Consider the following 13218-nt stretch of genomic DNA (forward strand, 5'->3'; position numbering starts at 1 on the left):
TCTCTCTCTCTCTCTCTCTCTCTCTCTCTCTCTCTCTCTCTCTCTCTCTCTCACACACACACACACACACACACACACACACACACACACACACACACACGAAATAGGAAGCTGGTATATGGCAGCATCCAACATCACCTTTTTTCCTAAGAATTCCTTTTGGTCCCAAAGTGTCCCCTAAGTTTACTCAGAAAATAAAAACAACAGGTGGCAGTAGCCCAGCGCTTTATTTGGAAGTATGTTCACTAAATCAGAGAACAAAACAAACTAAATCAAACAAGATAGTATGGAACATCCTGTGAAATGAAGTGGTGATAGATAGGATGATAAGTAATATTTTGACCAACGGTTTATAACTGATCGTGTCTCCTCTGGCAGTCATTTTCCCTTGTAATCCATTTTGCAAAAGCACATTTTTTTTCAACATCCCAAATATGCCCATTAGCTCAAAATAGATTGGGAAAATTGTAAGGTTGCACATATTTTAAAACAGTCTGGATGTTTCAGCAGACTTCAGGATGTTGCTAAGGGCAGTTTGGCCATGAGACTGGAATGTAGGGTCATTGTAAAATTGCAGGACCTTGGATAGCTCCATGCAGACAATTTGTTCAATAAAAATTGGAATGCAGTTTGGCCTTTTATCCATCTTGATTACACAAGCTATTGCTGCCTTCATGAAAAATGGACAGATTTTAATGAGACAGTACCCTGACCCAGAACCTACCATGTCACTGCTTTTCAGTTAATTCCCCACCTGACCTTTCCTGTGATTTTCTTTAAGGTAATCTGACTCATTGGATGCTATATTAGGGGTTTCTGGATGCAGAGCCCTCCTGACCGATAGACTTCAGCTCAAAATTGTTGAAAGATTCTTTATCTGGATGTAGCACCTCTGTAGCTATTTTGTCACTAAAGATTTATAATGTCTTGAAGCATCATCTGACTGCTGTCTGTTGTTATGCCAGTGTGGCAGTATTGACTGGAAAAATGTCTTGCAAGAACTCGTTAGCAGCCCTTTTCTCTCTTTATCAGAGTCTTTGTTGCTATTCAAGGTTGGTGGGGTCATGATATACTGCATGAAAGTTAAGTCCTTTGCACATTCATGCCAAATGCTAAGTCTCACCATTTAGTGTATAAAGGCCTCAAGAACTCCTTTTAAGTCTTATCATTCCTCATTGCTTTAAGGTTTAGGGAAATTTCCCGTGTCTTTGCTCTTTCCTATCTTCTTGAATAGGAAAGGCAAGTGAAGAGAAGGACCAACTTTGTGGAGCCATCACATCAAGCATTTGCCTGAAAATGCTATAGTGGAACAGTGGGCTACTCCCTACTCCCTCCGGCTGTCATCGGTGGATAGCTGTGAATAAAACTATCCACTTGAACATGAATAAAGCTCTGTATGCAATTCAGGATCTTGCTTTATGAACGCAGGTCATTGTAGAGCTGTGGTGGCGCAGTGATTAGAGTGCAGTACAGCAAGCTACTTCTGCTGACTGCCGACTGCCTGCAATTTGGCAAATTGAATCTTACCAGGCTCAAGGTTGACTCAGCCTTCCATCCTACTGAGGTGGGTAAAATGAGGACCCAGATTATGGGGGCAATATGCTGACTCTGTAAACCACTTAGATAGGGCTGTAAAGCACTGCGAAGCAGCACATAAGTCTAAGTGCTATTGCTATTGCTATTGTAGAGATGTGCTTGCATTTTAGCAAACACAATTACAATTCCTTGTATGATCTTTCAGCTGGATGTATAGTATTTAGCTTTTACTTAAATGATGCCTATTCCCAGAAACTCTAGGTGGACAAATACCATAGAAAGCCCTCAATACATAAAAATTTAGGAACAAACAAATACAAACACCATGAATTTAGAAGCCTAACCTCCTCCTATGCAAGATATAGACCAGTCAGATAGTTGTGGAGGTGGCGCTGAGTATGTAACTCTATGTTGTACCCATTTTCAAGTCTTTGCCTCTTCAGATCAACTTTGGAAGAGGGCTTTGCTCCTTTGGATAATTCCTTGAACACAACTAAGGCATATAGTATATTTAAATGGATTGCAATTGCATATACCGAAAAATGTGGTGGGTCGCTCTGACTGTTAAATAATTTTCTTGATCCTTTGCGGATGAGGCTCACAGTTGCAATTGTTTTGCACCTCTTTCACATGTTCCCTCGATGTTTCTTTCATCTCTAAGAAAAAACTTTGCACTTCTCTCACTTGGCTGCTGTCTTACATAGCACATAATGTAAGTGCGTATAAATACTTCTAGCAGCAAATAGCTGAGTCATCAAATCCTGGCAAGACTGATTGTGAGTTTAAAGGCCTCCCGGCTCTGGGGATTTTCCATTTTTAACTCTGCAGGGGGTGCACTTCCCCAATCAGTTGGTACATCGTTTTGGGGTTCTTTTGACTCTTGGCTCCTATTAGGAGCAGGTAGGAGCTGTAGCTGATGTGTTTGTGTTTTGCATGGCTTCCTCTTCTGCACCATTCCTAGATGGTATGTCCTGCTTATGATAACTTCTGCCTTAGTAACTTCCTGCTTGGATTACTGCACCTTGCTCTACATGGGGCTGCCCTTGAAAGAGTATTTGGGGGCTGCAGCTGGTCTAGAATGCAGTGGCATAGGCAGTTTTTGGCATTTCTCATAATACCCATATACTGTATTGGCTTCATGAAATCTATTGTAGTAGGCTTTTGGATACAGTTCAAGCTGTGTCATCTATAAAGCCCTAGTGGCATCGGGTCAAGGCTAATCAAGCCTTGATAGTACAAGGGTTTAGTGAATCCTGTTATTAACACAGCTGCCTGCAATTTCTGCTGGTTCGAATCTCTCCAAGGCTCAAGGTTGACTCAGCCTTCCATCCTTTCTAAGGTAGGTGAAATGAGGACCCAGTTTGTGGGGGCAATAAGCTGACTTTGTATAAAATATACAAAAGAATGAAGGCTATTGCTTAAAGCATTGTAAGCCGCCCTGAGTCTCCGGAGAAGGGCGGCATATAAATCAAATTAAAAAAAATAAATAAATTACATGACCACCTTTCTCCCATTGTTTCTGTTCACCCACTAAATCTAGTAGCGAGGCCCTACTCCAAGTACCTTTTATCAAACAGTGCCGTATTGTTGGACCCTGGAGTCATGTCTTGGCATGGCAGTCTTGTAGGACAGCATCTCATTTGTATGGCCCCATCCTTATTAGTTTTTTGCAAGGTTTCCCCAGGCATTTGGGTCTTGTGAGTAGAAGAGTAGAAATCTGCTGTTGATCAACTTGTTTTCCATTGTGATGGATTTATTGCTTATTTTTGAATGTTAAGGATTATATGTTGTAGGTTTTTCTGTTTTATAACCCTTATAAGCCACCCAGATCCTTTGAGTGAGATAGGCACCTATATATATTATAAAAATAAATAAGAATAAACAACAATTGATGTTAACATTTATTCTTCATATTTTTGATTTTACTTTATCTTTTACTTTTTAAAGAAACCAGATTGGTAAATATCATGGCTTTCTCTCCTTCGAGGCTGCTATGGCAAAAACAACAATTTTGTGGCACCTTAACCCATTTTGACAACACTGGAGTATCCAGTATATAAAATATTTGATCTAATATGTGTTATTAAATAAGCCTTGTCACAAAAGCTTATTATTCTTCAGTGTGCCAAGACTCCATTATGTTAATGTTTTAAGAAATATTTTATTGAATTTGTCAGCAATATTCTTTTGTAATAGAGGCCATAAAAGTTAGTTAAATAAATTCATCATAAAGAAAATATTTATACAACAGCTATAAAAATAAATCAGCTTTATAAAATATGTTTATAACCATAAGGCAATAAACAGACTTACAATAAAAACGGAACTGGTTTGGTGGAACAAAGAACAATTGTGAAAATTCAGCTAATGCCAATATTTTGAAAAGAGCATTATAGTTCACTGCTTTATATCTAGAGCAAATTAGGTTTGTTGATGGCTAAATGAGTGTTTTTATTAATAAAAACTACCAATATAAAGTCAGATGGAAGTAAGATCCAAAAATACTTTAGGTCTTATTCCTTATTCCTAATTTTTAGTTAAAAATTGGTCAGTCCAAACTTTAAACACAAATTTAAATGTATAACTGACTCACAATTCCAATAATGTCTATGGAGATTTTCAGTCATCCAGGTCATGGTTGCTACTTGGGACAATTTGTAAGTAGCCACATCTGCTATCATAACCTTTTTGTGAGTAGATAATGGCATCCTTTTTGGAAAAGCGTGCAGAACATGTTTTGTACCTTAAATGTGTTTCTGACCAAAAAAGTGTTGATTTACCTGAGAAAGACTTAAGTCTGATCATTTTTTATATGCATTAAGCCAGGGGTCTTCAAACTTGGCAGCTTTAAGACTTGTGGACTTCAACTCCCAGAATCCAAGTCTTAAAGCTGCCAAGTTTGAAGACCTCTGCATTAAGCAGTTGGGTTAAATGTCCTTTTAAATCATAATATCCAGGAGTTCTCCCAAATCCTAAAAATTATCTGAAATGTGCTTTGGGTTTTTTTGCAGAGTTTACTGGGTCCAGTACTTTAGGAAAACAATGAAAATGTGTACCAGCAAGGTGAAGAAAGCCTGAAAAGTTGGGGGAGATTTTTGACAATTGTGACAAGAACAATATAACTAACTTGACTGATCACTTTAGGTCGAAGTTCTGTATAAATGTGACAATATCACATAGCTTTACTTGAGTCCAGTTACCTGAATTGTTTTCAGCTCCTGTTATCTAAAGATTAAGATAAGACGCTTGCAGCACAATCCTACCTATGTTTACTCAGGACAGGAAAGTTGTGTCAGCAAAATGTACCTAAAATTGTAGTTTTTGAGATGCAAATATTTATTTGATCTTTGCCTTATTTTAACTAATAAAATCTTACTACATAAAGCTTTTTCTTAGCTGAGAAGATTTTTTTTTCTTTATTCCAAAATTTAATCCATCTATTTCTGGTATCAAATGTAACTGCATTCTGTTAGGGGTGGGTGAGTAGCAGTGGTGGGTTCCTCCCGGTTCGGTCTGGTTCGGCCGAGCCGGTAGCGTTGACGATATGACATCACTGAACCGGTTCCCCCCCGCCCTCCTCCCCTCCCCCCCCACGTTATTCTTACCTTTTATTTGGTCCCACCCCCAATCTATTGCTGCCTCCTGAGTCCCAGCTGATGACTACTGGGAAAAAAAACTGTTTAAACTCTTGCCATGGGGCTTCAAAGAGCGTCCTACAGCTGATCAGTGTTAAAAGCAAACAAATGAGTCGGGTCGTAAGTGCGAGGACTGGTCGTAAGTGCGAGGACCTTCCAGAAATTACTCTGACCAGCAAGCCACGCCCACCTAGTCACATGACCTCCAAGCCACACCCACAAAATAAGCCACGCCCACAGAACCGGTAGTAAAAAAAATTTAGAACCCACCCCTGGTGAATAGATATAATGGCTACAGTTTTGCAAGATTTTGATTATCATAGTTGGTGTTCAGTCTCTCACAAGAACACCAAATAGGATTGCTTCAAATCTTACGAAGCTTCAGTCTTACCTGAAATCCTGCATGCTCTTGTGCAAGATTTAGCCATTTCAGAGATTTTTTTTAAAATCTTATTTTATTACTGTTTCTATAAAATGTTTTCATATTTTTCCATTTCCTGGTAAAATGAGTATATCAGTGTTTTCAGGCCCCATTTTGGCAAGCCGTTTTAATGAAGAAGCCCCTTACATGCATTCTGTGCAAAACACAAATACTTTCTTCAGTAAATTAACATAAATGTAGGCCCTGCAAATCACAAATGAACTCCCAAATGAGTTGAACCTCTGTAAAGTGTGTTCATCCATGTGAACTATTCTATTGTTTGGTTGCTGAGAAACCACCTGATTCCCCCCCTCCCCAATCACATATTTAGAGTGGCTGGAATTTGGAGTAGGGCTGTCATCACAGAGAATACCCAATGTCAACACTTCAGCTTGAGAGATCTTTAAGTCTGTTAGATTGCAATCACTTTCTTGGGGAATTAGTCCAACTGAACTCTATTAATTTCTGAGTGTGTATAAAGAAGATTTCACTCTGAGCATGTTCCATTTTAAATCAAAGGATTCTTGATATATTAATGATATAGTATTTATTGGGTGGGAAATTTTAAAAGTTGTACTCCACTTTATATTAAATGAATAATTAAATGGGTTCACGGATTATATTGTGTGTAAAAGTGTTCCTTTTCTCAGTGCTGTAAATAGTCAATTGAATAAGCATACAGTATGGCTTGCTTACTTTAAGCGCAGAAGTGGGTTGGGACCTTATGAACTCTGAAAGTCTTGTGCATTTTGAATTGTAAATGCAAACTATTCCTTTGTACATATCAGTAGAGAATTTTGTAGAAGGAAAGTTCCATTTGATTAATCCTGGTCAAGCTTGACCGTGACATATTCTTTCTTCTGGCAAAATAAAACGGAAAACTAGCAGAAGATGCTCTTCCCTCTTCTCTTCACCCTTCCTCTCACTCGCTCTTCAGCTGGTGTTTTGATCTCCTCCCCGCTTGCATGTGCCTGCACAATTCCTGTTCCCACTCAGGGTCTGCATGCTTTGGCAGTCAACCCAGTGTTGAAGTTGGAGGGCTTTTGTTCAGTGTCTGCTTTTCCAAAATCATGATCTTCCAGGGAATCCCGAGTGACCTCTCGTGGACCCCTAGGGTTCCACATAGTCCTGATTAAGAAACCCTGCACTAGGCTAAAGTATGGTAGTCTAGTTTGTGGTTCATTGCCTTTTATGAGCAGAGCCAGGAGTGTCTTCGCACAGATGTTATAGAATGTCTTCTGTATGTAAAGATACAAACCAGTGGTGAAATCCAAATTTTTTTACTACTGGTTCTGTGGGCGTGACTTGGTGGGCATGGTGTGGCTTGGTGGGCATGTCTTGATGGGCATGGCAGGGGAAGGATACTGCAAAATCCCCATTCCCGCCCCACTCCAGGGGAAGGATACTGCAAAATCCCCATTCCCTCCCCCCTCCTGGGGAAAGGATATTGCAAAATCTCCATTCCTACCCCACTCTGGGGCCAGCCAGAGGTGGTATTCTCTGAACTGTTCAAAATTTCCGCTTCTGGTTCTCCAGAACCTGCTGGATTTCACCCGTGATACAAACCCATTTTAGTTGAGAGAAGGAAGTGGTTAAAGTACATTGTATACATTATTTTACATTCAAGGCTGTATATTCTGTTGTTACAAGATGTTAGTTTATGTTCTGAGAGGCTCTAAAAGTCTTAAATACTTTACCTTTGCTCAGATTTTGAAATAAACAAATCATTAACATAATTTTAAGGGAGAAGGGACTGCAATAACTTGTTATCTAATCTGGCCTTTCCCTAGTCAATAATATTGGGGGATGGAAATATTTGCAGATATGCTAGTTGTTTATATGTCTGTTCAGGAATAGGGCAAATTATAGTTTCAGTAAGGATGTGAGAATGACAGCCACTAAATTCATCCTGTTTAGTATGTGAATGAGGCAATAATGTAAAGAATAAACAAACAAGCATGGTGTCCCATATTGTGTCTAATTCATTACTGAATGCTTGTTGTTCCCTTATTGTCCCAGGTGCTTTCTCACAACCTCTACACTGTGCTTTGTATTCCCCATGATCCTGTAGCTTTGGAAGAGCATTTCAAAGATGATGATGATGGCCCAGTATCAAGTCAGGGATATATGCCATATCTCAACAAGTATATCTTGGACAAGGTAAGCCTTTTTTCTCTTTCACTCACTTTGATAGCCTGAAGTTCGGCCTCTCTGATACTTTAGATAAGCTGATAGTTCCAGTTTTTGCTGGAAGGTTAATGTCTTCAAGAAGACATTTTAACCAGTTAGTTTTTTGTTTTTACAATTACTTTGCATATACAAGAGGGAATATGATCTCTATTCCGTAAAAAAGGAAGCCTTCAAGATCTCTCCACCCAAAGGTGTTTATGTGGCTTACCTAGAAGAAAAATGTTATTAATTGAATGTGCTCTTGTCTCATGTCAAGGCAGATTTGTTATTCTGTATCACAGGAATTTTTCTGGGATCAACAATTAATTAGCACATTGTTGGAAAGCCCTCTATTCAGAAATGTGCTTTAAAAAGTGCAGTACAGGTGTGAAACATGACCTATAGTAGCATATCCAAACTTGATGTGCTCACAATGTGTTGGTATATGAAATAAAATGGCTTAAAGTTATGCTTACTGGGAATTATGGAAGATGCAATATAATATATTTGAGAACAAGCAATTGGAGAAAATTGATTTATAGCAATAACAGAGAAAACTGGAAAATTCTGGGTACAATTTGCTTAAGAATGAGTATGTTGTCTTTATAATGTATTAAAAATACCATGTTCCTGAATCTTCTGAAAATTGATCTGGAATTACTTTGACCACAGTTGACTATGATGGGGTGGACTTGAAGCTGTTCAGACTTGCATCTATGCATGTTTCATATCTCCTTCCTGTTCTTCCTACAGCAGAAGAATTATAATTTCAAATGTTTACGATACCACTTTTTTAAAAGTCAGAAAAATCCCATGATTATCAAATCTTTATCTTTTGATAATGGCAGTCACGCTAACTGCATGCTACAGGTATATATAATTACAGCAGTTTTTGCAGAATTCCATGTATCCTGTTATGGTCTAAAGTTCAAAGTTATTAATAGTATGAAACTCAGCAAAATCAGTTTGGCTAGTTTATACGCAGGTTGACGATAGAATGTTTCCAATGTTTCTTGCTCCATCCCCAGAACCCTGTATACATTTTTAAAAAAGGATCAGTTTTTGACTCTTAAAGTAAGGAAGGCACAAAACAAACATTTAAACAGACAAACAGGAAGGAGGAAGAAGAGGAATAAAGCCTGCATTGTGCATAGGAAGGAGGATAGAGAGAAAGGGGGGATTAGTTGCATTGTTGTGGGGAGGCTTTATCCTCTTCAGCCAAAGATCTAAAGTAGTTGATCTATGCAGCTCTCACTTTGATGATATTGTGACATATTTGAAAACTTGATTTTGCTCCCAGACCTGGGGGTAGGGTACAGCGGTGAAATCCACTTACCTTCGCTACCGATTCAGGAACGTGAGCGCGCTATGCACGCGTGCCTCTTCTGTGCATGCACACAGGGTAAAAAACGGGATGTAATGACGTCCCGGCGAGTGGGCGGAGTCTCCTGCCGCCGGTGCTACTAGTTCACGTGAACCGGATAGATCCGGCCAGATTTCACCGCTGGTAGGGTATCTGTTGGTGCTTCTCTGAGCTTAGTTATTTTCTTGCAGACATTTCATTCCCCAAACTAGATAACATGATCAGCACCAAGAACCCTTCAACCCTGAGCTACAAATATTCTCCTTTATCCATACATGGTGTTAAACTGTGGTTTGCTTAGTGATGGTTTATTACATAAGCTACAGTTAGTTAATACTAACTCTCCATCTGGGAATGAGCTAAGTTCCACAGTAAAACCCATCAGTCCCTTATTTGCAAAGAAAAGACAAGGGGACAGCTGGCTCCCTATACTATAATACTTTCATTTGCTCTACTGACCACATAATCTCTAAGAGTTTATCTTTGAGAGAGAGTGATTGCATTATAGGAATTCAGCCTACTTCTTTAGTGGCATTCTGATGTTACAGTTTGAAGCACCTTTCTTTGGGAGCAAGATCTGTGGAACTCTCTTCTCCATAAGTATGTTTAAAATAAACCTGTTACTGTTTTGGAAAGCTACTGAGGAAGTATGATTTGACCAAAAAAAGGGCAGTAAATTAAAAGTTGTAAAGTCATTACATGTTCCCTACTTTCTGCTATTGTTTATAGTATAGCTTATGGTATGAGATCTGGATCAACAAAATTCATTTGCCTTGAATTAGGATTGTGGTATTGTAATATTTTCTTATCTTTGTCTTCAGTCAGCAGAGAAAAATACTTTTACATAATTCAAGAGTTTTCATTAATTGTGAACAGAGTGAACCAACCAGCTGAAGTGTGAAATAGTCAAGGAAATGCATAAGAATTTAAAATACATTATTTTGGAACTAACCTATTTATTTATTAACCTAGCACTAACCTATTTATACTCAGCACTACTGAGGAAGAGATGTTATTTTAGGTTGAGTACAAAGGAAACTTCTTTTTGGAAATCTGCTTCTGTTTTAGTATAAAAGTTTAGAAATATAAAGTATCTAGAAGGCCAAGAAAGATCAAAAAGATAATAACTGAGTGCAGAATCCTTTGCATACAGTACTATGAAAATCCTGTTTTTGAAACACTTTCTACTTTTCTTTCAAAAGGAATGGGTTTCCAATTTATGTTTTTGAGGGAAGCCTTAACTGTGGGGATCCCCGTTATGAAAAGACTACTGTTCAATGATGGGACAGATGCCTTTTTATGTAGAATATCCCAAATACGGTATGTCCATGTAGAGTCCTGTGATATCATGGGTAGTTGTTGCTGTTGGCAACTTCAGTTGATGCAGGTTAACCACAGCAACAGCATTATCATTATATAATTTACTTTTAAAAAAATCAAATGAATTCCCCAGCTGCAATTCTTTGGCTAAAGATAGATCATATGGCCAAGGGAGGTGCCATCGGTAGTCTCCTTCAGTGTAAGATCACTTTCTGTGAGTTTTGTATCTTCTAAGGCTGTGATGACGAACCTATGGCACATGTGCCAGAAGTGGCACACAGAGCCCTCTCTGTTGGCACGCACACTGTCGCCCTAGGTCAGATCTCCGTGGCGTTTCTTTCATGAGCTTCTGTTTCCCCGCAAAAAACGAAACAGAAGCTCATGAAAGAAAAAGATCTTGCTGCGCTGCCAGTGTTGGGAGGCCCTGCCTCCCGCTGGCCAGCTGGTCTTCAGGTCTCTGCTGCGCATGCACGCATGTCCGTGCAGGCGCATGTCCACACACACGCACACAGACCTTTCATTTTGGGCATGCATGCATGAGGTTTGGGCACTCGGTGTTTAAAAGGTTCACTATCACTGTTCCGAGGGCTCAAAATTGAGGAAGAGCAGACACTCTTAAGCTGTCACTACAGTGAGGTTAGTTGATGTTCCATCAGGGTGGGATATGGGGGAATTGTCTTATGATATGTGTGTGTGTATGTGTAGATTGGATATGTGTACCTGGCCTGGGAAGGAAACTTAGTGGAGGAGGGTGGAAAGGAGGAGTTGAGGAGATAGGCGGGTAGGGAGATATGATAGGAATCTGAGGATGGGCCATCTTCAGGGACACCAGGTTGAAAGAAATCCTGCTGTCTGTTTTGTTGCTTGGCACATGGATCCTCAGTGATCCTGGACTTTGGCTGTGCTTTTGAATGCCAGGTTGGTGTGTAACAAAGCCCTCATTCATGACCTCAAACAAATCCTGACCTCAGTGAAAGAGCCCATCACTGATTGTATACTGCTTTACTTGAAGGCAGGTATTTTTGCATAGAGGAAATGAAAAAAGCACCCAAACCAGAAAGCTGGTATAACATTGTGGTAAAGAGATTAAATTGTGCATCAAGAAGGCTCAAGCCTGCATCTTGTCTCTAGCAACCAACCATCAGTTATAATATAGTCACCTCTCCCACCTCCATGGCATGACAGATAATATACACTGATGGCAAAAAAAAAAAAAGAGAACATAGCATTACTTTATGTCCTTATTTATTTATTTGTCAACGTTAGCTACTACCCATCTCACTGTCAGAGATTAAATATTACTATATTTATAATTCATAGCTCAGCCTTCATGCCCTTTGGAGAGGCAATGGAAGAGATGTTTATTTCTGGCTTTGGAAGTTGTATTAAGGAATTGGCACACACTTGACAAGCAGATGTGGCTGATTTTTGCTGCCAAATTTTGGTAACAATTAGGGGCTTGGAACTATCTGTGAGCTGTGGGTTTCTCACCCCATTTGGGAAAATAAGTGGCGATTATTTTTCTCTCAGTAAAAATGAATAACTTTCCTTTTGCAGGTAGCAGAAGGAGCTTTTGTCAAGGAGAGCTTTGATGAACTTTGTTGGACATTAACAGCAAAGAAGAATTATAATCCAGATAGGAACGGGAACAGTGTTGTATCCCATGGAGATGCTTTCAAACTATGGTGCCTCTTTAACTTTCTCTCTGAAGACAAATACCCTCTTGTTATGGTCCCAGATGAGGTATGATTGCATTGATTTTTTTAAAAATAAAAAATTGTTCTTGCTTTGGTTATGTTATTATAGTGATTATTTGAAACTCAGTGTTGTGGCATGGTAAGTATCTGCAGCTAACTTATCTAGATATTCATACATAGGTTTGCAGGTCTGTAATATGCAATATCTGATAAATTACTCTAATTTGCATTTTGTGCTTCCGGATGATAATTCTTTTGAAAAAGCCCTCCTTAACTTAAATCATCTTGATTTTGTTATGATCTCCCTCTGAAGGGTTTGCTCCTCACTCTTGTCTCATGTGGCCTATATTTTTAGCTTTTTGTTTTATAAATTTTGCAAAGATATCATTTGGATGCAGCTGATTTATTTTATAAATCAAAAACAGCAGCTTGGAATACAGATGGCTAAGTTAGTGTATTTCCAATAACTAGTTTTTTATTGGTAAGTCTCTTATACTGCATTTTAAGAATAAGTTATACATTGTAAGGAAAAAACCCCTTATAGAAATCACAATTTAAAGATATATATTTAAATTCACTTTATCAATGGTACATGAGTAGAGAATATATGAATACGCTAAACTATCAAACAAACTACTCAAATTAAAGAACAATTGCCAGGAAATGTGTAGTTTGAGGCTTCTATTAAGGTTAGTCATGCATATAGATGTCCTCTGCAACACCATGTGTGTGTATTTGGGGACAGAGATAGAAAATCACCTAGTATGCACAATGACAGGATGTGGGATATATTTTGAATTCTTTTCTTTTATGCACAAAATAGCTGCTGTGGGTTGCAGCAGCCATTCTAGACTCATTCTATGTAACCAATGGGTGGAAACTAATCAAAGAGACAAGCAACTTAGAACTAAGGAGAAATTTCCTGACAGAACAATTAATCAGTGGAACAACTTGCCTCCATAAGTTGTGAATCCCCCAAACTGGAAGTTTTAAAGAAGATACTGGATAACCATTTGTCTGAAGTGGTGTAGGGTTTCCTGCCTAAGCAGGGGGTTGGACTAGAAGACCTCCAAGGTC

At 38.9% G+C, this 13218-nt stretch overlaps 1 protein-coding gene across 1 annotated transcript in view; it reads left to right on the plus strand.

Annotated features, from left to right (window-relative positions):
• Positions 1–13218, plus strand: part of DEF6 (DEF6 guanine nucleotide exchange factor) — a 52744-nt gene that overhangs the window by 14373 nt on the left and 25153 nt on the right. Inside the window, exons 2-3 of the mRNA XM_070939721.1 lie at positions 7612–7752; positions 12002–12187. Of these exons, the coding sequence (XP_070795822.1) occupies positions 7612–7752; positions 12002–12187 (327 nt within the window). The remainder of the gene's footprint in view (positions 1–7611; positions 7753–12001; positions 12188–13218) is intronic.

The sequence above is a fragment of the Pituophis catenifer genome, unplaced genomic scaffold (assembly GCF_029215685.1).
Source record: "Pituophis catenifer annectens isolate HBS135680 unplaced genomic scaffold, rPitCat1.0.hap2 SCAF_3, whole genome shotgun sequence".
Taxonomy (NCBI): domain Eukaryota; kingdom Metazoa; phylum Chordata; class Lepidosauria; order Squamata; family Colubridae; genus Pituophis; species Pituophis catenifer.